The sequence below is a fragment of the Pongo abelii genome, chromosome 9, assembly GCF_028885655.2.
Source record: "Pongo abelii isolate AG06213 chromosome 9, NHGRI_mPonAbe1-v2.0_pri, whole genome shotgun sequence".
Classification (NCBI taxonomy): domain Eukaryota; kingdom Metazoa; phylum Chordata; class Mammalia; order Primates; family Hominidae; genus Pongo; species Pongo abelii.
The window spans coordinates 65,939,981-65,962,440 of record NC_071994.2 but is presented as its reverse complement, the minus strand read 5'-3'; the positions used below and the strand labels follow the sequence as shown (position 1 = coordinate 65,962,440).

General features: G+C 44.8%; 1 protein-coding gene across 2 annotated transcripts in view; it reads right to left on the bottom strand.

The window, feature by feature from the left end:
* Positions 1-22,460, bottom strand: part of GALNT18 (polypeptide N-acetylgalactosaminyltransferase 18) — a 350,806-nt gene that overhangs the window by 46,723 nt on the left and 281,623 nt on the right. For both annotated transcript variants that reach the window (XM_002822026.5, XM_054524653.2), the window contains 2 exons: positions 15,589-15,726; positions 9,976-10,071 (listed from right to left, as the gene is read on the bottom strand). In XM_002822026.5, coding sequence (XP_002822072.1) covers positions 9,976-10,071; positions 15,589-15,726 — 234 coding nt within the window. The remainder of the gene's footprint in view (positions 1-9,975; positions 10,072-15,588; positions 15,727-22,460) is intronic.

Below are 22,460 nucleotides of genomic sequence, written 5' to 3'. Positions count from 1 at the left end.
ACAAATGAATGAGTGATTGATTGAATAAAGACCTGGTGGGGAGACCTCACTATCGTATGTTTCCCACCAGAAGAAATTTTCCAGGCTGTTACACTAATCAGGGCTAATATTCTCAGTTATTTTGAGGATTGCTAATTTAAATAAAATGGTTACGTTTACGGATTAACCAATTAGCATGGTTCTCAGCAGCTTCACCTCACTAATTTGATTAGTTACACTCTGCTTTCTCCTATCCAAGGCCTTCTCTGAGACCTGGGAATATCACAACGACAACAGAGTGAACTTTTTAAATGGCATTGAAGCACAGTCTCTCAAAAGGTTTAAACACAGATGTGAAACCTGTCCCTTTGTCCAGCCCAAACTGTCTTTGGGTCTCCAATATTTCTGGGCCCCACTGGGTCCCACTATAAGTTGCTCTACCAAACTATTCCTATCGCTTTTTAATAACAGCCATTTTGACTAGTGTGAGGTGGTATCTCATGGTGGTTTTGATTTGCATTTCTCTGATGATTAGTAATGATGAGCATTTTTTCATTGTTTGTTGGCTGCTTGTATGTCTTCCTTTGAGGAGTGTGTTCATGTCCTTTGCCCATTCTTAATGGGGTATTTGTTTTTGCTTGTTGAGTTGTTTAAGTTCCTTATAGATTCCGGATAGCAGATCTTTATCAGATGCATAGTTTGTGAATATTTTCTCCCATTCTGTAGGTTGTCTACTTACTCTGTTAATAGTTTCTTTTGCTATGCAGAAACTCTTTAGGTTCCACTTGTCAATTTTTGTTTTTTATTGCCCGACCAAGCTTCTTCTTCAAGGAAAATGAAACTTTCTAAAACATGAGGACTTCATAAAAGACAATCTATCATATGTTTGATGAACGAATGAAAGAAACAATGAAGGAGGAAATGGAAGTCAAAATACTGTCATCCTTCCTAGTCCCATCTTTGCCAGTAACTTGCAGTGTGACTTCCGGCAAGTCAATTCACATCCTGGATGCCATTTTTCTTATTTTTTTTTTATTTGTCAGAGGTGACATTGACTTAGAAAATAATCTAAGTTTTTGTGACAAACACAAGACCTCCTGGACACACAGAAAACCACAACTTGCTACCCCTCTGAGTCAGGCAGGGCTATTTTACCAGGTCTGGCCAAAGAAATGAGAGAGGAAGTGATGGGAGATATTTTTGGCCTAGAAAGTGAGAGTCAGGTTTCCATTTCCACTCTTCCCATTTGGAGGTAAACTGGGTTGGATTGTGTCACCCCAAAATTCATATGTTAAAGTCCTAACCCCCAGTACCTCATAAGGTAATCTTATTTGGAAATAGAGTCATTGCAGATATAATTAAGTTTGCATGAGGTCACACAGAAGTAGAATGGACCTTTAATCCAACATGAGTAGTGTCCTTATAAAAAGGGGCAATTTGGACACAGACACACGTACCGATAATGCCATGTGAAGGGTGATGTTAAACTGCTACAAGCCAAGGGACCAGCAGAAGTTAGGAGAGTGCCTGGAGTAGAATCTTTCCTAGGCCTTCAGAGGGAGCTTGGCCTTACTGAGACCAATCTCGAACTTCTAGGCTGCAGAATTGTGAGACAATAATTTTCTGTCGTTTAAGTCTCGCAGCTTGTGGTACTTTGTTATGGCAACCCCGGGAAACTTCTGCAGGGGAAAAGGTCAGATGGTCAGGCTGTGACCCATAAGAGTCACTGAGTCACTAGTGGCCTGGAGTGTCCCTCGACCTTCAACAAACTTTGTGAAAAGAGTAAGAAAAATACCTGAAAACTAGAAATAAGGCAAAAACAAAGAGGGGAAGTGGCCTGTCCTTTTAATATCCTGGGACATTAACAGGCCCACCCAAGAGTATGTAATTTTCCAAGAGAATGTACTCATGTTTGACTTTGCTATTTACCTTTTGATTCTCACTCAGACACTATGAAGTTGTATGCTAACTCCTAGATTTCTGTCTGTGTAGAAAAGATCACATGAAAGGCTATAATTTTATTTCCCTATAGGACATGAACCACTTTTGCATTTAATCTCTCCATTTTAACATTTTTCTTTAGAAAATGCCTACAGATACTCAGTTCCTCAAATGCACTCAGTACCTGCTTAACCGTCTTACAAAGTCAGCAAGATGAACGGGGCCAGCCTGCAGTCCTGCCTTCTTGCCCTTCTTACACTTTCACCATTCTTGGCCATTGCTGGCTGAAATCCAAGTCATGAAGCTCAAATGTTGCCCCATATGCAATGCTCAAGAGAGAAACAAGTTCAAATCTTGGCTGTGGTGAAGATTTGAAGATTAGAAAATAGAGAATAGTCTGTTTCTAGCACCAGAATATAGCTTCATAAGGACAGTCACTTTTTTTCTGGTTCATCCATTTCCCAGGGCCAAGAACAGTATCTGGCACATGAATGCTGTTCATAAAAAAGGAGCAATTTGGACACAGATGCACACATGGAGAATGTCATGTGAAGGGTGGAGTTATGCTGCTACAAGCTGTTACCTTGATTTGGACAAGGTAATGAATTAAAAAGTCATAGAATACCAGGGTGCAAGAGCCCTTAGGAATTTCTTAGCTTAAGAGCCTACATGATATAAAAATCCTTCAGAATGTCCCCGGAGCCTGCCAAACATGGCTCAGTGCTGATGACGGAGATGTCAAAATAACCTGAGCCAATGATTGGGAAGAGTTTCCTCATGCTCAGCCAAAAATCTGTGTCCTTATAATTTGGAAGGAGTTTTAACGTCCCCCTTAAATCTGTTCTCTTTTTAAGCTAGACAATTCCTACTCTATTAACTCAAGGACATGGTCTAGAGTGTCTTTACCAATCTGGTAATAATAATACTAGCCAACATTTAGTAAGCAATGACTGTGTACCAGATTTTGTTCTCTAAACGCTTTGTGTGCATTGATTTATTTAATCCTTATAACAACTCCACAAAGTTAGTGCTACTATATTCTCTCTTATGCTGCTACAAGTCAAGGGACCACCAACCACCAGCCAATTTCATCACAGGCAATAAAATTGAGGCATGAGGAGACACTCACCTAAGAGACTCAGTAAGTGGCAAGGCTGGGATTTGAACCCATATATTCTGGTTCTTAATCACTATATATTGCCTCAGAAATTGTCTTTCAGCATTTTCAGGCTTCCTATCAAGTGTGATGCTTAGGGAGGAATATGTAAGGTTTCATAGGAGAGGTCAGAAATACCATTACCCTGGCTTGGTCTATATTCCCCAGGCAACAATGTAAAGTGCCACCTCCATCTCCTGCAGTTGTACAGTGCACAACCTGCATGATGGCATGTGACAGTTCCATCCGTGCATACATGACCTTCCCAAAGCTCTCCTTGTCCTATGTGGCCATGGTAACAAGAAAGATTTTGCTGAGAGCTGCCAGTAGGAGGGGGTGACATCCCTGGAAATGCATGTTGAATGTTTGATTTGGACCAAGTCTGCAGGATTCAGAGGATCTTTGGGGTCCTCACTTGTCCACAGTCTCCTGAGATGTACCCTGACTTCATCCTCAGGTAACACATCCTAGAGTACCCCTTTTCTTACTCTTCCATGAGCAATGAACTTCTTGCGGGCTGGAAGATGCCTTTGGGAAGCCTTGCCAGACAGCAGCCCCTTGCCCTTCACTCATCTCCTGCCCCTGCATTCATCAGGGGTGGATGTAGGAGCTCACGTTGGGAATACCCAGCCCGTCCCCAAGATAACCTTGTCCTTTCCAGCTCTCCCAGCTCACTGGGCAGGCCACAGCCTCAACAGAGTCCTGCCACAGCAGCACCCCTACCCTTTCCTGGGAAATGTGTGTAATCTGAGGCTGGTCCCAAACCTCCCTACACAGCACTGCCAGTTGTGCATCTGAGCATGACCTGGCATGAAAGGTCACCTGGACACCAAGAGCTCCCTGTACAGCCCAGCTACATGAGTGTTCTGCGGCTTTGGGGGATGGGGAAGGGAGACCCAAGTCTTTGAGACTTGCTGCAGCTTCACATCAAGAAGCTTATTTACAAAGGCAGCTCCCAGCATTCCTGGCAAGCACAAATTCACAGTTTCCCAGGCCAACTGAATTTCAAAACAAAGGAATTAGAGATAAGCAGATTGTCAGAGCTGGGAGTGTTGAGCCTAAAGAAGCCCAATCCAGCTTCATTATCTGCAGACAGAAATACAGGCTCAGATGAAACTCATCAATGGTGAGAGTGGTCAGAACAATCCTTACCTTTGGGTGGAGGTATGACCAAGAGGACAAATTAGGAAGCCTTCTGGAATGATGGGTTTGAACTTAATGGTGACTGTACAGTGTACACAAAGTTAAGAATTGTGCACTTAAGATTCGTGTATTTTAGCATAAAATTCTACCTCAATAAAATAGTAAAACAAAATAAAGGCCCAGAGAAGATTAAGATGATGTTGCAATTGTGTGGCAAGACAAACCCTTGAACTCAGGCATCCCAGTGCCCACTTCACTGTCCTTTCCTAACTCCCTTACATTTTTGGTGCCACAGTCACTCAGTGATGCTCCAATAGTTTATGGGTAGGTTTTCTGTTTTGTTTTGTTTTTTTGAGATGGAATCTCACGCTGTCGCTCAGGCTGGAGGGCAGTGGCGCAATCTCAGCTCACTGCAACCTCTGCCTGCCAGGTTCAAGTGATTCTCCAGCCTCAGCCTTCTGAGTAGCTGGAATTACAGGTGTGTGCCACCATGCCTGGCTAATTTTTTTATATTTTTAGTAGAGACAGGGTTTCGCCATGTTGGCTAGGCTGGTCTCGGACTCCTGACCTCAGGTGATCTGCCAGCCTTGGCCTCCCAAAGTGCTGGGATTATAGGCGTGAGCCACCACACCTGGCCTATGGGTAGGTTTTGACCAAGGCAGGCCCCCATGGCAGATGGCACCATGGGGTCAAGGAAAGTCAGTCCAGGGTTGGCTGCAGCTAGAACCTTGAGGGTATTTACACTGAACAGGAGTCAGGGTTAAAGTGGAGTAATAATGGTAACACCATCCTTATAGAAATACTAATAGATAACATTTATTGAGGACTTACTACATACCAGGTATTGTTTTAAATATTTTACATGTGTTAAATCCTCACAACAACCTTTTTGGTGTATCTACCATTGTTAGTCCACATTTTACAAATTTAAAAAATAGGCCTAGATTTTAAAACCTTGCCAAGATTTTACAACTAGAAAGGTTCAAAGCTGGTATTTAGATTCAGGCAATCTGGCTCCAGAATCCACACTGTAACTATAACAGATACTGTCCCATATTGTATCATCTGCAGCTGGTAGAGAACTGGCAGCCTCTGCTCAGGCCAACACCTACCATCACACAGACAAAACATTCAACATTTGTCCAGTGGTCCAGATAAGATCATAAGTATCAGAAAGCAGAGCAAGAATTTACAGAAAGACCAACTACTTGTGACCTGGCTACCTTGGCCCACATTCAAGGATAACATGAAGATATTCTATGCTGAAAACCCAGGTGCCCAACTTCATTAGTAATCAGAGAACTGCAAATTAAAACCACAGAGTGATAGTACTATACACCCACTACAATGGCTATAATTAAAAATATGGGTAATACCAAATGTTGGCAAGGATGTAGAGCAACTAGAACTCTAATATAAAGCTGGGAGAAGTAAAAATTGGTACAATTTTGGAAAATTGTTTGGCAGTTTATTAGTTGGCTCAGGCTGTCACAAAGTACCACAGACTAGGTGGCATAAATAACAAATTTATTTTCTCACAGTTCTGGAGGCCGGGAAGTCCAAGATCAAGATGCTGGCCAATTCAGTTTCTGCTGAGGAACTACTTCCTGGCTTGCAGACAGCTGCTGTATCACTGTGTCTTTCATGGCAGAGAGAAAAGAAAGCTAGTGATCAAGCTCTTTGATGTCTACTCTTGTAAGGACAGTAATCCTATCAGATTAGGGCACCACCCTTATGACCTGACTTGACCTTAATTACTTCCTCCCTTGAAATACTACCAGGGTCAGGGTTTCAACATATGATTTTCAAGGAGGGGCACAATGTAGTCCATAACATTCTGCCCCTGGCTTCCCCAAATGCATGTTTTTAAGGCATGCAAAATACATCATTCCACCCCAACAGCCCCAAAGGTCTTAACTCATTCTAGCATCAACTCTAAAGTCCAAAGTCTCATCTAAATATCTTCTACATCAGACAAATGAGACTCCAAGTACAATTCATCCCAAGGCAAAATTTCTCTTTGAATGTGAGCCTGTGGAATTAGATAAGTCATGTGGTTCCAAAACACAACTGTGGAAAAGGCATAGAATAGATATTCTCATTCCAGAAGGAGAAATCAGAATGAAGGAAAGAGTGATGAGTCCCAAGCAAGTCCAAAATTTTAGCAAGTCAAATTCCATTAGCTCTTAAGGCTTGAGAATAACTCTCTTTGGCTCAACGCTCTGCCCTCCAGGCCCACTGGGGTGCCAGCATCACTACTGTGGCTGTGTGGGGTGGCCCTGGCCCTTAGGCTAGACAGGGCACCAGCCCTTCTCCTGGCCTTGTGGTGGGAGTGGCAGCCCTGATGATCCCTAAAAATGCCTTTTGCATCATTCTTCCTTTTCTTGAGGAATAGAGCACATTCACAGCCAAATAGCTCTATGGTCCCTACAGTCCTATGGACTCCAAGTCCAACAGCATTCTTTCATTCTATCCCACTTTCTCTGTCCCCTTTAGTTCAAACTGGCAGTCTCTCTACAGGTGTAATTTCATCTCTTTTCCTGGCTTCTGTTGAAATGACTGGCAAAGTCCACCTAAGTCAAACTCATGTTCTCTTTATCATGAGCCACACCTTAGTGTTTTTTTCAGAAAGAGCTTTCTCAGTTTTTTGCAACATGGATAGGCTGATAATTCTTCAAATCTTTAAGTTAAGGTTAAGTGAGGTCACAGGGATACAGCCCTGACCTGATAGGATTAACATCCTTATAAGAATAGACACCAGAGAGCTCATTGTTCTGTGCTGTCTGTCTCTCCCATGTGAGGACACAGCAAGAAGGTGGACATCTTCAAGACAAGAAGGGAGCCCTCACCAGAAACTGAATTGGCCAGCACTCTGATCTTGGGCTTCCCAGCCTCCAGAACTGTGAGAAAATAAGTTTATGTGGTTTAAGGCCTGTGATATTTTGTTTTGGCAACCTGAGCAGACTAATACAGGCAATGTCTACTAAAAGTGAACATATTTCAACCCTATGACTCAGCAACTCTGTTCCTGGGCATAAAACCAAAAGAAGTGAGCATATATGTACACCAAATGACATGATCAAGGCTGTTCATAGCAGCAGTATTCATGATACTTCCAAACTAGCCATAGTCCAAGTGTCCATCAGCAGTTGAATAGATCATGAATTATGGTATGTTTATAAAATGGAATACTACATAGTAGTAAAAATGAACAAATTACAACTACATGTAATAGCAGGGATGAATCTCAGAAATGTAATGATGAAAGTGTTCCCTTTTCACCACATCCATGCCAACATATATTGGTTTTTGACTTTTTAATTAGGCCATTCTTGCAGGAGTAAGGTGGTATCTCATTGTTGTTTTAATTTGCATTTCCCTGATGATTAGTGATGTAGAGCATTTTTTCATATGTTTGTTAGCTGTTTGTATATTTCTTTTGAGAATTGTCTATTCATGTCCTTTGCCCACTTTTTGATGAGATTATGTGTTGTTTTTATTTTTTTTCTTGTTGATTTGTTGAGTTCCTTGTAGATTCTGGATATTTATCCTTTGTTGGATGCATAGTTTGTGAATATTTTCTCCCACACTGTGGGTTGTCTGTTTAATGATTTCTTTTGCTGTGTGGAACACTTTTACACTGCTGGTGGGAATATAAATTAGTACAACCACTATGGAAAACAGTATTGATATTCCTTCAATAACTGAAAGTAGAACTACCATTTGATCCAGCAATCCCACTACTGGGTATCTACCCAAAGGAAAAGAAGTCATTATATGAAAAAGATGCATGCACATGCATGTTTATAGTGGCACAATTCACAATTGTAAAAATATGGAACCAACCTAAGTGCCCATCAACCAATGAGTGGATAAAGGAAATGTGGTATATATTCATCATGGAATACTAATCAGCCATAAAAAGAAATAAAATAATATCTTTTGCAGTAACTTGGATGAAGCTGGAGGCCATTATTCTAAGTGAAGTAATCCAGGAATGAAAAACCAAATATCGTATGTTTTCACTTTTATATAAGTGGGAGCTAAGCTATGAGGATGCAAAGGCATAAGAATGACATAATGGATTTTGGGGACTTGGCAGGGAAGGTTGGGAGGAGGGGTGAGGAATAAAAGAGTACATACTGGGTACAGTGTATGCTGCTTGGGTGATGGGTGTACTAAAATTTCAGAAATCACCACTAAAGGACTTATCCAAGTATCCATGTAACCAAAAACCACCTGAATCTCAAAAACCATTGAAATAAAAATAAAAATTAAAAAAATATAATTATGAAAGAAGTCAACATAAGAAAATATATACTATATAGTCCTATTTATATAGAATTCAAAATCAGGCAGCAATACTCTTATTTTTGATCTGGGTGTGTTCACTTAGGAAATTGATTAAGCTGTACACTTATAATTCATTTATTCCCTCTATATATGTTTTACTTCAATACAATGTTTAAAAAGATAGTCACTCATTAAAAATGCCACACCATTGTAACAATGAGGAATGTGTTGCCATACTGGGTCGTGTGGGCATAGCCTGATTTGCTGGCCTGCAATTAACCAGCCAGTAATGTCACAGCAACTCAGTCCCCAAAAAGGACAAGATGGTAGAGGTCACAATGGACAATCCCCTGGGAGGGCTCATCATTCACACACAGAGTGACATACATGTCATGATGTCCTTCACTTGTGTGTTTCAGTAGGCAACAGCTCTTTTAAACACCCTTTTCATTGTAATTGCACACATAGGCATATCTTATATGCTAAAATATCTTTTTTTTTTTTTTTTTTTTTTTTTTGAGATGGAGTCTTGCTCTTTCACCCAGGCCAGACTGCAGTGGCACTATCTCGGCTCACTGCAAGCTCTGCCTCCCGGGTTCACGCCATTCTCCTGCCTCAGCCTCCTGAGTAGCTGGGACTACAAGTGCCTGCCACCGCATCTGGCTAATTTTTTGTATTTTTAGTAGAGATGGGGTTTCACCATGTTAGCCAAGATGGTCTCGATCTGACCTCGTGATCCGCCCGCCTCGGCCTCCCAAAGTGCTGGGATGTGTACTTCTGGAGATAAGTAAACTCTGGGAATGTTATCAATTCAGAACAGGTCAGCCTATGACATTTTTGGTCAAGGGTTGTCTGCTGTACTTTGTTCAACGAACCATTTATCTTGCCTGTGTCTTGGCATCCTCTTTGAGTATCTGAAGCTCAGACTATGAATGGGGAATTTGTAAGAATAACTTATTTTCCCGGTAGCTGCCCTTCATTCTCCACCAGGAGAAGGTCAGAAGAAGAGCTGGAAAGAAGGCCCGTGGCTATAAATTTTGGCCCCAGCTATGATCTACTAAAGAGCAGAGCTGAAGACCATGCCATGGCACTCTGAAGGGACTTTGACATTTCAGGGGGCTTGGGAGAACCTCCCACTCTTGCTAGGGAGCAGCTTGGTTGTCAGAACCAGAACTGTGATATACCCATAGTTTCCCCAAAGGAAGCAGGTGTTTCTCTTTAGAAATGTAACCCCTTTCCTCCTCCTCATCCTGGAGGATCCTGGAGTCATAGTATCCACTCCCCCAGCTTCCTTCCAGGCAAGGCAGGTGTGATCCATCCTCTTCAGCTCATGAGGATGTGCCCTAACGAAAAGCCCCAGAGGCCCCTGGTCCCAGAGCTGCCATGACAGAGCCTAGCTCTCCTTCCCCATGCCAGGCACTCATATGCACACTCCTGGCACAGGAATCTCTTAGAGGACTCACCTGAGGTGTCATCCCATGGCAGATGTACATGATGGGGACATTCTCTGTATCTGGCCCCTGGTCAAGACACAAATCAGTCTTCAGAGAATTCTGCAGCTGAACATCAGAGAACAGATGGCCACACCAAAGAGAGAGGAAGAGAGAGAACAAATGAATTAACTCTGGAGAAACAAGTATTCTGCTGAGACAGATTTCATTTCCATAATCAGCCCAAGGCCCTTGAACACTATAGAACCAACAAGCACCAGCTTTTGCCTTGCATAATGGTGCTGAGAGGAGACCAGCCTCCTTTGAAGGAGAAACACTTACATGTCATTAAACAGTGAGCTGGGTTCTGGGAGTTGAGACAGTCTGGGCAAAAACAGGAGATGCGCATGCATGTGCACACACAAGATGGTGCTTGTTCTTCAGCCCCTCCACTTCCTCAGGGGTGGGACAACGGCCTTCAAGTGTCCCTGAGAGAAATCTTTGCTCTTTAGTGTTGGGGGAAATGGGCAATATCTTAGCTATTTTCAGGCCTCAGAGGTCCCCTGGGACCAGATGCTCTCTGCCTCCTGCAGACCCAGCAGTGGCTTGGCCAGCCTCTTGGTGGCCCACCTGCTTAGGGTCTTCCAGAGTTGGAGGTCGGGTGGGAGAATAAGAGAGGAGGGGGCCAGGGTGGGAGCAGGAGAAGAGAGCGGCATCTCTTACCCTCACCTACAGGTGGATGGATCCAGTCTTGGCAATTAACACATGTCTGGGTAAAACAGCTTATATTCAATGTCACTTTCTTGCTTATACCCACTCTCAGCCCTCAGAAGGGCAGCCCATAGACCTCATGGCCCTGCTCACTGGCCACAACTGAGTGGACCATGGTGGCCACCAACCCACACTTCAGAATTAATCACTCTCTTTCTCTCCCTCTCTCTCCTCCCCATCTCATTGCTCTCTTATCCTGTCTTAGGAACCTAAACAGAACCCAGAGACTGTGATTGGTGGGTGGTGGCCACTAGAATTGCAAGGCTGTTTAAACTGGGCATGGAGTGTTCTGTTGGCCATGGCCATGTGCAAGCAGAGAAAGCCAGTTGTGATCAAGGATGTGATGATGCACGAGGCAGACAGAATGAGAGACAAGGGAGACCATCTTGCCCCTGCAGCGGCTTCAGTGGCTTCCCAGCTGGAGTGTCCTACTCCTGTAAGAGTTTGTGGTACCTTCACCCCCCTCACCTTAACTTGAGCTGGCTTGACTGGGTTCTCTCCTTAGCAATCAAAACACTCTGCCTAGAACAGGGGCCTGGAGATCAGAATCCAGGGAAGTCAAGGACAAGAGACCACAGGGAGGCCATCTATCTGGGGGGAGGCCAGAGACGGTAGCAGGGCCTTTGTACTCCTGACGGTTTGTGGCAGGAGTGAAATGAAGCCAATGAAGAGGCATGAGATGGAGCTGATAACCAGAGGCCCACGTGTGTTCCATGCATACCCTGTTCCTAACAGGGGACAAGGAACAGAGTTGAATTCTTTTCTTTTGAACTTCCTTTCCTCTACTGGGTGGTAGCACCTTAATCCCAAACTCACAGTTCAGAGATTCTGAAGAAATACTGCATGAACGTGTGTCTCAGGCAGAGCCCCCAGTAGCATTTCTGCAGCAAATCCTCCATTATAAACCAATTGCTTGGTTTGCCTTAGTGGGAAGAGCGTATGTAAACACACTTTGTTCTTGTCCTACAGCTCACGAAGAGGTGGGTGTCATATCTAAAGCCAAGCACTGTAACCCACTAGGAAAATCTGCTAACTGCTGTTGCAAAGAGGAAGGCCTGGAGAGCCCTGATGTTAGACTTGGCTTTTCCCTGGGTTCTTAATGCCAGTGCTTCGGTGAGAGGGTGGGTGTCTTTTGATAAAGTCCTCCCTGGCTCTGTGCCATTCCTCCCCCCGCCCCCCACCATCCCTTAGGCAGGTAGTCCGCTGAAGCAGCTAGAAGCAACAGGCTGGGATGGAAACCTGGCTCCAGCTGAGGGGTCTTGAATAAAGCAATGTAACTCCTTCCTGTTTGTTTTCTTCCCTCTAAAATAGGAATAATAATAGTGTCTACCTCATAAGGCTGTTACGAGGATTAAGTGAAATAATATCTGCAAGTTCTTAGCATAGGGCCTGGCAAATAACAAATGTTGCAGTAATTGTTGGCTGCTATTATTATTGCTGTAACCTTCCTCAAAGCCATTCAGGGAAATCAGCTTTTAGGAATGCATCTATGTGTCAGGTACCATGTGAAGTGCTTTCCACATATGTCTCACCTAATTCTCATAATGACTAGCCAGCCCAGAGATAGTATCTCTTTTAAGGATGAAGGAACTGTGGTGTAGTAACAAGCTCCACTCTCCTCCCTGTCTATAGTGCTATTCAGCCTGTGTGGACACTTCCCCATATCGCCCTTGGTCTTGGCCTCCTCTTTGCCTCTTCCCTTGGCTCTCAGCTTATCTGCCACTCTGGAAGCCTTTCCTGACGCAAGTCTGGTATGAGACCACTGCGCTGTGCTTCACTAGCACCCCATTTCTCTTAGGGCAGCACATAGCAGGTTGCATTCTTGCTCCTTCTTCACTTGTTTGTCTCCCCTGTTAGTCATCAGACTGGGTCTCAGTCTCACTGTATATCATACAGGCCAGGCACAAAGGAGATAGTCAACACTTGTTGAGTGGGTGAGTGAGTGGGCACATGAAAAACATGAGTAAATGACTGGCATTCCCAAATGAATGGAATCATAGTTGGACAAGTGATAGAGCTGGTCTCTGTCAGACTCCAAAACCCAAGCTCTTCCCGTAATGCAAATGGCTATAATCCTGAGGCTGTAAAATATGCCCTATGAAATGGCATTACTGTGACCACTAAGGTTTTGCACATTGTCAAGTTTACATAGCCATTAAGGGGCAAAGCTAACATTCAGAAGCCAGGCATGTCTGTTTCCAGATGCCCCTCCATCTCTACTCTCAGCACCAGAGCTGTGATTAATCCAAAGCTACCCCATCTCCTGGACATGAAGCTCAATGATCCAGGGGAAACTTATGCCCACACGATGGGGCCCACAGGTCCTTAGGCCTGCAGGAGTCATTAATGGGACCTATTAGTGGATTAATGGGCTGGGCTATAGACTTGATACTGGCTCAACTCAGAGTCCCAGAAGTCATTTGTCCTGAACAATGTCATTTGGGCATGAGTTGGAACAGAAAAAGGAAAAAGATTATGCCCCTGAAAAGACATCTCATCTCTTCATTTTAGGATAAAAATAATTACCAGGAAGAATGATTTAGACCCAGCAAATACTCTTGCTATTGTGGCTGCATCCCACTTTGCCCATCTTCAGCCAGTTGCCCCCATTAAGAGTTCATTATGCTTTTGACAAGCAGGCATGTCTCTGCTCATGTAGGGGCTTGGCCTGTGGAGGAGGCAGGAGAGAGGGGAGGCTGGCTGGGCCCTGAGCAGTGGTGGGCTGATGAATGTGCAGGGGGTCAGAGCCCTCTGCCAGCCACAGGGATGGCTAACACAGTTCAGCCGTTTGGGATGGCAAGTGTATGGTTTTCAGTGTGACAGTAAACATAGGCCCAGCTCTGGACTCAGACAGATCTAGATCACAACTCTATTTGCCACTTACTATTTGACAAACCAAATGTTTCTGGGGGTGGCATGGAGGGGCCACATGTTAAACCTGTTGCACATGTGTATAAGATGAGATGCTTTTGCTTGGAGGATGAGAATGCCTTTGGCCAAGACCCGGAATTGCAGTGGCCACATGTACACACCTCTACTGTTATTGCTTCTCCTGCCTCTCTGGGTGAGTTTGGCTAATCCTACTCAGCCACAGCTGACAGCCTGCTGAGAATATGAATCCAGAAGCTTGCCCTGGGTCACAGAGGCTTGGGGCCAATAGTTTCTCTGGAGCCACAGCAGCATAACTCTCCTTTTAGGATTGGGTTCAACCATGGCCAAGCAGCACACATAGCTTGCTATGGGTGGAGTGTGGGGCATAAAAGGCAGCTGTGTCCTCAGGATGGTTCTGGGGAGGTGAATGGGACAGATAGGCACCTTACAGTGCAATATGTTTCCGTGGTGACAACAGGATCTGGAGTCTCAGGTACTACCTGAGCAGCACTGGCTGAGGTGTTTGCTGAGATGTGAATTGCACCAGCCTGAGAAGTGGAGAGGTGAGAGGTCACCGCATGGTTCTCTTGGGATATGTCAACCATGCCATGGGGACACTCATGGGAGGATAAGACTGTCTCCTACAAGCTGGCCTTCTGGATAATAGAGACCCTGGGGGCAGAGGGCATGGGTCTAGGATTCCAGTTCTGTCTGCTTTGGAATCCTAGGATGTATATGATATAAGAGTTGCGGGGCACATAGGAAGCACTGAGCCCCATCTCTCAGCAGATTCTTCCCCCTCATAGGCAATTGTCCTGTTCAATACATTCCCATCTGGGGCAGGCTTTGAACTCAGCTCTAACCACAGCTAATCAAAAGAAGAGACCTCAGTTCTTCCTTCAAGTTTTCATCCTGAGATATCAAAAAAGGTCTGAGGGGACACTCTCCAAAGGGAGGAATCAGAGTGATATCAGAAGCTGGTTTTTTAGACTTGGTTTCACTGCTGATTATGTGAGCTTGTGAAAATCACTCTTTGACTCTGTTTCCCCACCTGTGACATGGAGATGATATAGCTAATCCTACACAGAGTAGTTTTGGGGGGTTGTCATGGCAAAAGTTTATGTGTTCAGACTGTAAGTCAGCAAAAGCCAGGCAAGATAGCCAAAAATCAATCAAAATACCATTTAAAATACCTTACGGCATTTGACCTGTATGGTCCAGGGAATATTGAGAAAATGGGAGAGTTTATCATATTCGAAGTATTTTAACCTTAGACAGAAAATACATTTTTGCCTAAGGTTACATATCTACAAATCTTAGATTTTCTTTTACTCTATGGGGATAGTATTGAATTACCCCCATTTAACAGATGAAGAAACTGAAGCCCTTGACATTAAGACACTTACCTGGGAAGCAGCCTGGTTAAGATTTGAACCAGGTCTGTCTGACTCCAAACCCTATGCTCTGCCCCCTCCATCTTGCTCCCTCCCATCAGGGAGAACTGCTCTGTGCCCATCAACAAGCAGTACTAAAAATACAGCAAATACAATAAACTCAAGATGGCTCTGTTTCTAGATGTCTTCTCAGGGAGGCTCTGCATGTGAATGGAAGGCATCAGCTCCTTGGTCAGGGAGGCACACAGGGTGACTCATAGACCCTCAGGCACCCCAGCTGGAAGAACAGCAGGTGTTTGTTATCTTACATTTTAATCTTAAGCTAACTGCTTTATTATGTGTTTTATTAAGCGGAATATGCAGGTGTGGGGCCAGAGCTGAATTGCTTAGGACTATAAAGGGGAGACAAGTACCTCTCTCAAGGGACTGGAGGGATTTAGGTTATAAAAGTAAAGGCTGTCTTGCAGGTGCAGAACCCAGCACCCAGTCCCCAGGCCTACTGTTGTTCTTCACGTGAGCAGCCGAGAGGCTCTTTCCCTCCTCTCCCTTTCTTCACTATGCTTCTTTCTGTCTGTGTCTGAATGAAACCTAGAGGAGGTCAGCTCCTTACCACTCCATAGGCAATGATGTCTGAGTACATCCTCATCTCTGGGTACACGGTGACCAGGTACCACCGGAAGGTCTTGCACTGCAGCTGTTTCCTCAGAGCCTTCCTTGCGGTGATGTCCCCGATGTCAATTCCTGAGTCCTGCACAGGGACGCGGAAGCAGAGATGAAGCCACTCCCAGGTTGCAGCTTCTCCCCAAACTCTGCTTTGGCATGACCTTGTGCCCCCAACCAAGATTCCTAGAGACTGGGGAAGGGACCATGTGGCACATTAACTCTTGCATTTTCCCACGGGTACCTTAACCCCATAACCATCCTCATTTAGGCTATGAAACACGAGGTCAGCATTGCCGGGCCTTGTCACCAAAGGCCATTGAAAATAAAGATGCCAAATCCTTAAAGAAAAAAAAAAAAAGCTATAGTCTGGGTGTAGATGAAAGAAATGGGAAGAATCCATCTGAATAAAACTTTTCCCTACCTCAAGAGGCAAGATGAGAGATTCTGAGCTTTAAGGTGAGAGAGGGGAAGAAAAAAGCATTGAGATGAAATGATGCTAATTCTATAGTATTAATAATACTATTCCTAAGAATCATAACAGCTAAGGCTTAAACATTTCCAAAGTGCTAGGCTGTATTCTGAATGAGACATGCAATATATATTTATTTACTTTTATTTATATGTCTGTATTTTGTCCCGTTCATGCTTATAAAGTAGCACTACATAATCCTCCTTTACGGATGATGAGTTGAGACAAAGAGAGGTTCAGTAACCTCCTTGGTAACTTGCCCAAGGCTCCACAACTAATAAATGGTGGAACTGAGAATTGAACCCAATTAACCTGGGTCTAGAGTTTCTGCTTTTAATGTTACTCTACGTGTTTGGAAGATCCCGTCCTTCTGCCTCCCCGGACCAAGTCCTTGCAGGAGAAGCAGACTCTCTCTTTAAGCCTGGGAGTCTTGGCATCTAGAGTACTTGTTTCCCTCCTTTCTCAGGAGCATCAGAGAGGTGGCCCCTGAGCCACCACGGTGCATCAGCCAGGGAGCAGAAGTGACACATGATTGTGTCCAGGAGTGAAAAGGCTAGAGAAGCCCCCCTCCTCATATTGCTTGTAGAGCAGAGTTGGGCAGCACTAAGAATTCCTTGGCCTGCATACCAGCTGTTGAATGGGGCACAGAATTGGCTGAGAAAAAGCTGATGCAAAAGCAGAGCCTGCCGAGGGATCCATCCTCTGGGGATTTGATGAAGACCCAGTGCATCTCAGAAGATGACACCATGGCAGGGATGAAGGCCAGCAAGCAGATGGGGCATGTGGTATCCCATAAGACGCCAGCCCAGAGTGGAGGGCAGATGAAGTGGAGCTCTCTCTCACCGACACTGTGGTCCATATGCTCTCTGTGTGAATCCCTCGTTCAAACATCAGCTCCAGGGATTGAGCTACTGAGGTTGGGCAGATTTTGTCTAAAATATCTGAGAAAGATCACAAAAATGGCTCCATTTATCTGGACATGAACAGGGCAAATTTTTGACATCAGACAATGTGGGCTTGAGTAAAAACACAATTTAGGGGCCGGGCGTGGTGGCTCACACCTGTAATCCCAGCACTTTGGGAGGCCGAGTAAGGTCAGGAGTTCAAGACCATCCTGCCGAACACGGTGAAACCCCATCTCTACTAAAAATACAAAAAAATTAGCTGGGGATGGTGGCGGGTGCCTGTAGTCCCAGCTACATGGGAGGCTGAGGCAGGAGAATGGCATGAACCCAGGAGGCGGAGCTTGCAATGAGCCGAGATTGCGCCATTGCACTCCAGCCTGGGCGACAGAGCAAGACTCCGTCTCTGGAAAAAACAAAACAAAACACAATTTAGATATAAAAGAGGTAGATTCCTTTTTGCCCACAAGAGTTCAGGCAATATAAAAATTTGAACCTGCTACAGCCTGTAGGTTAAAGTTCTAGAACGATGAGGAGCTATTTCAGCTTCCTAGTACTTCTTAATGACCTCATCCATGACTTGTCTGCTGCACACTCCTGCCCAGAGCCTTCTCTGCAACTGTTATCCAAGCCTTTCTCTGCTGGACTCCGGCTCCTTAAGGTCGGGAAACTTCCATCAGACTCACCTCTGTGCCCCCAGGCCTAGCACTGAGCATGAGCTACATTGCTGGGTGAAGAAAATATTTATTAAGTGGTGAACACAGGAACTGGCAGTAGATGTAATCTACCTTCCACTCCGACCCTAGAGCATTCATTAAGTATTAACCCTTTACACTCCATGGTACTTTCTCCTTACATCAGAAAACTGTGTCCCAGGACCCATTCATTCCTTCTCCCTTCATGTTATAATTGCCTTTATGTGACTAAATGTAACACTGTGTCTGTTTTATAGGGAGCCAGTAGAAGAACCTTCTCACAAAGGCCTCTGTGTTTTCCTAAACTTCTGGGTTCCCATAGGAAAAGTTTCTTTCTGCACTTAGGAACAGGGCAAAGTTTGCCTCCCTCCATATGATCGAGTAAAAGATGAGATAGGTACAATCCACCAGGTGGCCGTCTCCTGCTAGGAAGCTCAAGAACTAGTCCTTTGTTCAGCTTATCTTTCTGAACATCAAGTCCCCTTCCCCTTCCTGTGTATTAATTGACTTTTGCCTTTCCATTTTAATAGTTCAGCATATCTGCACTGTGTGTTTACTGTAAATTTCATCAAACCCATCTTCAAAGCAGGAGGCATATATTGAGAAGAAAGTAAACCTTCTCTGAGAAGGTCACCTTGGCCCTTATTAGAAAACAATAAATGCATCTTCCTCTTTTGCCAAGTACTTGGTGTAGTGAGTTGAATTGTGGCCTCCTCTAAAATTCATGTCTACCCAGAACCTCTAAATGGGACTTTATTTGGAACCAGGGTCTTTGCAGATATAATTAATTCAGGATCTCAAAATGAAATCATCCTGCGTTTAGGGCTTGCCTAAATTATGACTGTATGTGACTATATATGACTAAAATGACTGATATCTTTATAAGAGGAAAAAAGAGTGGTCTGGACACACATAGAGACAAAGAGGAGAAGGCCATGTGAAGACAGAGGCTGAGACTAAGGTGATACATCCACAACCAGGGACCCCTCAGGGCCACCAGAAGCTGGCCGAGGCAAGGAAGGACTCTCCCCTCAAGACGCTGGAGGGGGCACAGCTCTGCTGGCACCTGGATGTTAGACTTCTGGCTTCCAGAACTGGGAGAGAATAAATTTCTGTTGTTTGAAGCCCCCAAGTTCATGGTAATTTGTTACCATAGCCCTAGGAAACAAATATATTAACTTAGCCACATAAAAACTGCCCAGTATTGCAGCCACATAGTCACAAAATTCCTTGTAGTCAGACTTAAAGGAGGGCTATCACTGAAGCACATGACAAGCCATCCCTGGCTCTCAGCCTGTCTTTGGGCAAGAGAAGCAGTCTAGAGCTCCTGAACCCTGCTTAAGAAAATATTGATGTTTTGCTGCAGACTGACTTTCTGTTTATTGATAAACAAACTGATTTTCAATTAAAGTAGCAGGATGCAAGAGGTGGAGGCTCTTTGGCCTTTCAAAAGCTGGGGACTGGACCTGCTAAGGGAGCAGGTGAGAGGGCCAGTTCTGCTCAGTGCACAGCTCCGAGGAGGCCTCAGCTTAGAAGGCAACAAGCAGAGGATGTCTGCCCAGCATGATCATTTTAAAACTGTGGAAGGAAAGTACAGGGCATAAACGATCACATCACCGACAAGAGTTAACACTTATCTAGCGCTGTGTGCCAAGCACTGATCAAAGTCTTTACGTGTATTAACTTATTTAATTCTCAAGGCAGCCACCTGGGCAGGGTTGAAGGGCTCCAGCTCCATATTTGCAGCTGGGATGCTGTAGACGAAAGGTTAAGTAAATTGGGAACAGATGTGCTTGCCGCTGAGGAAAAGGGATTGGGGCATAGCTATCTCAGGGGCAGGGGGTAAACCTGCTAGGGAAACTGTGTGAAGCATATAGCATCCATGCATCCTCCTTCTTTTCCAACTGACCTTTACCAAGCACGTGTTTATTATGTGTCAGACACTATCGTAAACACTGTGTATACAAATAGGAATACGTCACACTCTCGGCCTGAAACGAGAGTCTGGGAGTTTCAGACAAGTAAACATACTCTTTGTGAACAAATGTGAGGCACAGAAAGGAAGAGGAAGTGAAAGAGAGAATAGAAGAGGGGCCTCATTCTTCTTACATTGTGTGGAGGCCAGGATTGGGGGCAAAGGAGGAGGTAAACAGTCAAAGAGGGCTTCCTGGAGTAAGCAACACTTGTGGGTTTGGAAAAATGAGAAGGACTAGATAAATGGGTGTTACCCAAACCTGGCCACCCTAAACTCTCATCTGGAGGGCTTTTTATAGATTCTGGCACCTACCGCTCAAAATCCTCTCTGAGGATGAGACCCAGATGAGTATTTTTTTAAAAGTTCTTCAAGCGATTCTGATGCAGTTGGTCTGAAGATCTGCTTTTAGGAGTCACCAACCAAGGGAGAGAGGGATTACTCACACTGCCAGCAAACTCACTCATTAATAAGCGTTAGCAAGGCGCCACCAAGCTCTTACCATGCGCCCTGCCTTGTGCTAGATATAATGAAACAAAAATGAATAAAGCAGTCTGTCCTCAGAGAGCCCACGGTGTATTGTGGTGGTTCTCCGTGGTTCTGAAGAACTTTCCCAAAAAGCAGATCCCACGGGCCCCTTCCAAACCAATTAAGTCATAATCTGTGGGGGTGGAACCCAACTGATTTTGAAGTTCAGCCAGATTGAAAGCCACTGTTCTAATGAGAGGGAGACTTTTAGATAACAGAACACTCTTTCACAGGCTGGTCATGCAACGACAGAGAGATATTTAGGAGGGGGAGCTCTTTCCCCAGTTGGAGCTGGCTTTCTAGAGGAGGGACCCCTGGAGCTGAGTCTCAAAGGATGGGGAAGATTTAGTACGGGTGGTCATACAGGAAGAGGTAGAGGTAGGGAATTCCAAGCAGGACGAGCAAGCACCGAGTCGTGGGAAACAGCATGGCATGGACGGTGTGTAATGGGCAGTTCCCATAGTCCACGCAACCTACGCAGACTTCAAAACAGGGAGTGGTGGGCAGTGGTGTTAAAATATAGGCAGAGGAGAAAGCATGGGAACCTTTGATGCCATGCCAAACACTGGGCTTTGTGCTTGATTTTGTACATAGCAGGAGTCATTTAAAGTTTTTTTTTTTTTTTGAGACAGTCTCGCTCTGTCACCCAGGCTGGAGTGAGGGCAGTGGCACGATCTCGGCTCACTGGGACCTCCGCCTCCCAGGTTAAAATGATTCTCTTGCCTCAGCCTCCTGAGTAGCTGGGATTACAGGCACGTGCCACCAAGCCTGGCTAATTTTTGTATTTTTAGTAGAGATGGGGTTTCACCATGTTGGCCAGGCTGTTCTTGAACCCCTGACCCCAAGTGATCCACCCACCTCAGCCTCCCAAAGTGCTGGCATTACAGGCATGAGCCACTGCGCCTGGCCTCATTTAAAGATTTTAAGCAGAGCGATGGCATGGTTGCTGTGAGTGTTTTAAAGATAACTTTGGGTATTGTAGAGGATAGATTTGAAGGAGATAAAGACTTGAGCCAGGAAAACCAGCTGAAGCTTGTGGCAGAGAAAAAAACAGGGCCTGAATGCAGACATGAGAGGAGGTCGGGGTGGGAAGGAGGGCTTGTGATTGACTGGGACAGGGCATTGAGAGAGAGGAAGATTGAAGGATGATGTCATTTTCAAACTCATGTGTCTGGAAGATGGTGGCACCATGAACTGAGACAGAATGAGAACAGGAGCAGATCTGGAGGAAGAAGGTGGGTTTGGCTGGTCAGATTCAGTCTGAGTGCCTGTGGGAATGGCCAAGAGGAGATGTCCAGCTGGCATTCGTAGATGTGAGTCTGAAAGTGAAGGCAGAAGTCAGGGGTAGAGATATTAATTAGGGAGGCAGCATATGGGTGGGAGTCCAATGCAAGAGTAGATGATATCACCCAGGGAGATGGGGAATAATGAGAGCAGTCTGCTGAGGATGGATCCCCCACGGAGCATGTAAGCACCCAGTGAAGGTAAGAGGAGCCCTTGAAGAGTTAGGAATAATTGGAGAGAGATGAGATTCCAGGGTGTGGAATCGTGGACCCAAGGAACTACAGAGATTCAAGGAAAAGGTGAAATCCTATAGGTTAAAGACCTTAAAATGTCCATTAAATTAGGCAGTTGGGAGGCCCATGTTGACCTTGACAAAGCAGTCTTGATGAAGTATCAGGATATAGCTTGGGAGAAGGATTGGGAGATGAAGAAATATTGACTCTGTACAAGTTTGATAAGAGGAAGGAGAGGACATTTGGACACAGGGAACAGGAGAGGAAAGAGAATTATTTTAGGAAACACACTGATCCTTTCCTTCTCCACCTAAGGCTTTATTCTGGGCAATTCCACCTCTCACCTGTCTTGTGTTCACTTCCCCCTACCCATTTGATTTGAACTACTGCCTTGAGGAGTCACAGACAGACACTGAATTTCATCATTTTTTGATTATTTTCACTCACTCAGTTCTCTACCATTCATTGGGTTGCTGGGCATTTCAGCACCTGTCAGCTGCAAGGGGGAGAGGGCTAGAAGGTTTGCAGCTCTGGGGTACAGACAGAAGGCAGTAAGAGTATGCTCACTCATCAGTCCTAAGCAGAGCCTGGGGACCTGCTATGCCTCACTGGTGAGCTCCTGGGGAGTTTCCAAGTGTTCTTAATATTTTGCCATCACAGGACACCTACCACAGGGCTTGGCACCCCATGCAGAATACCATGATTCAATCCTGATGATGAGTCCAGAAGGTACTGC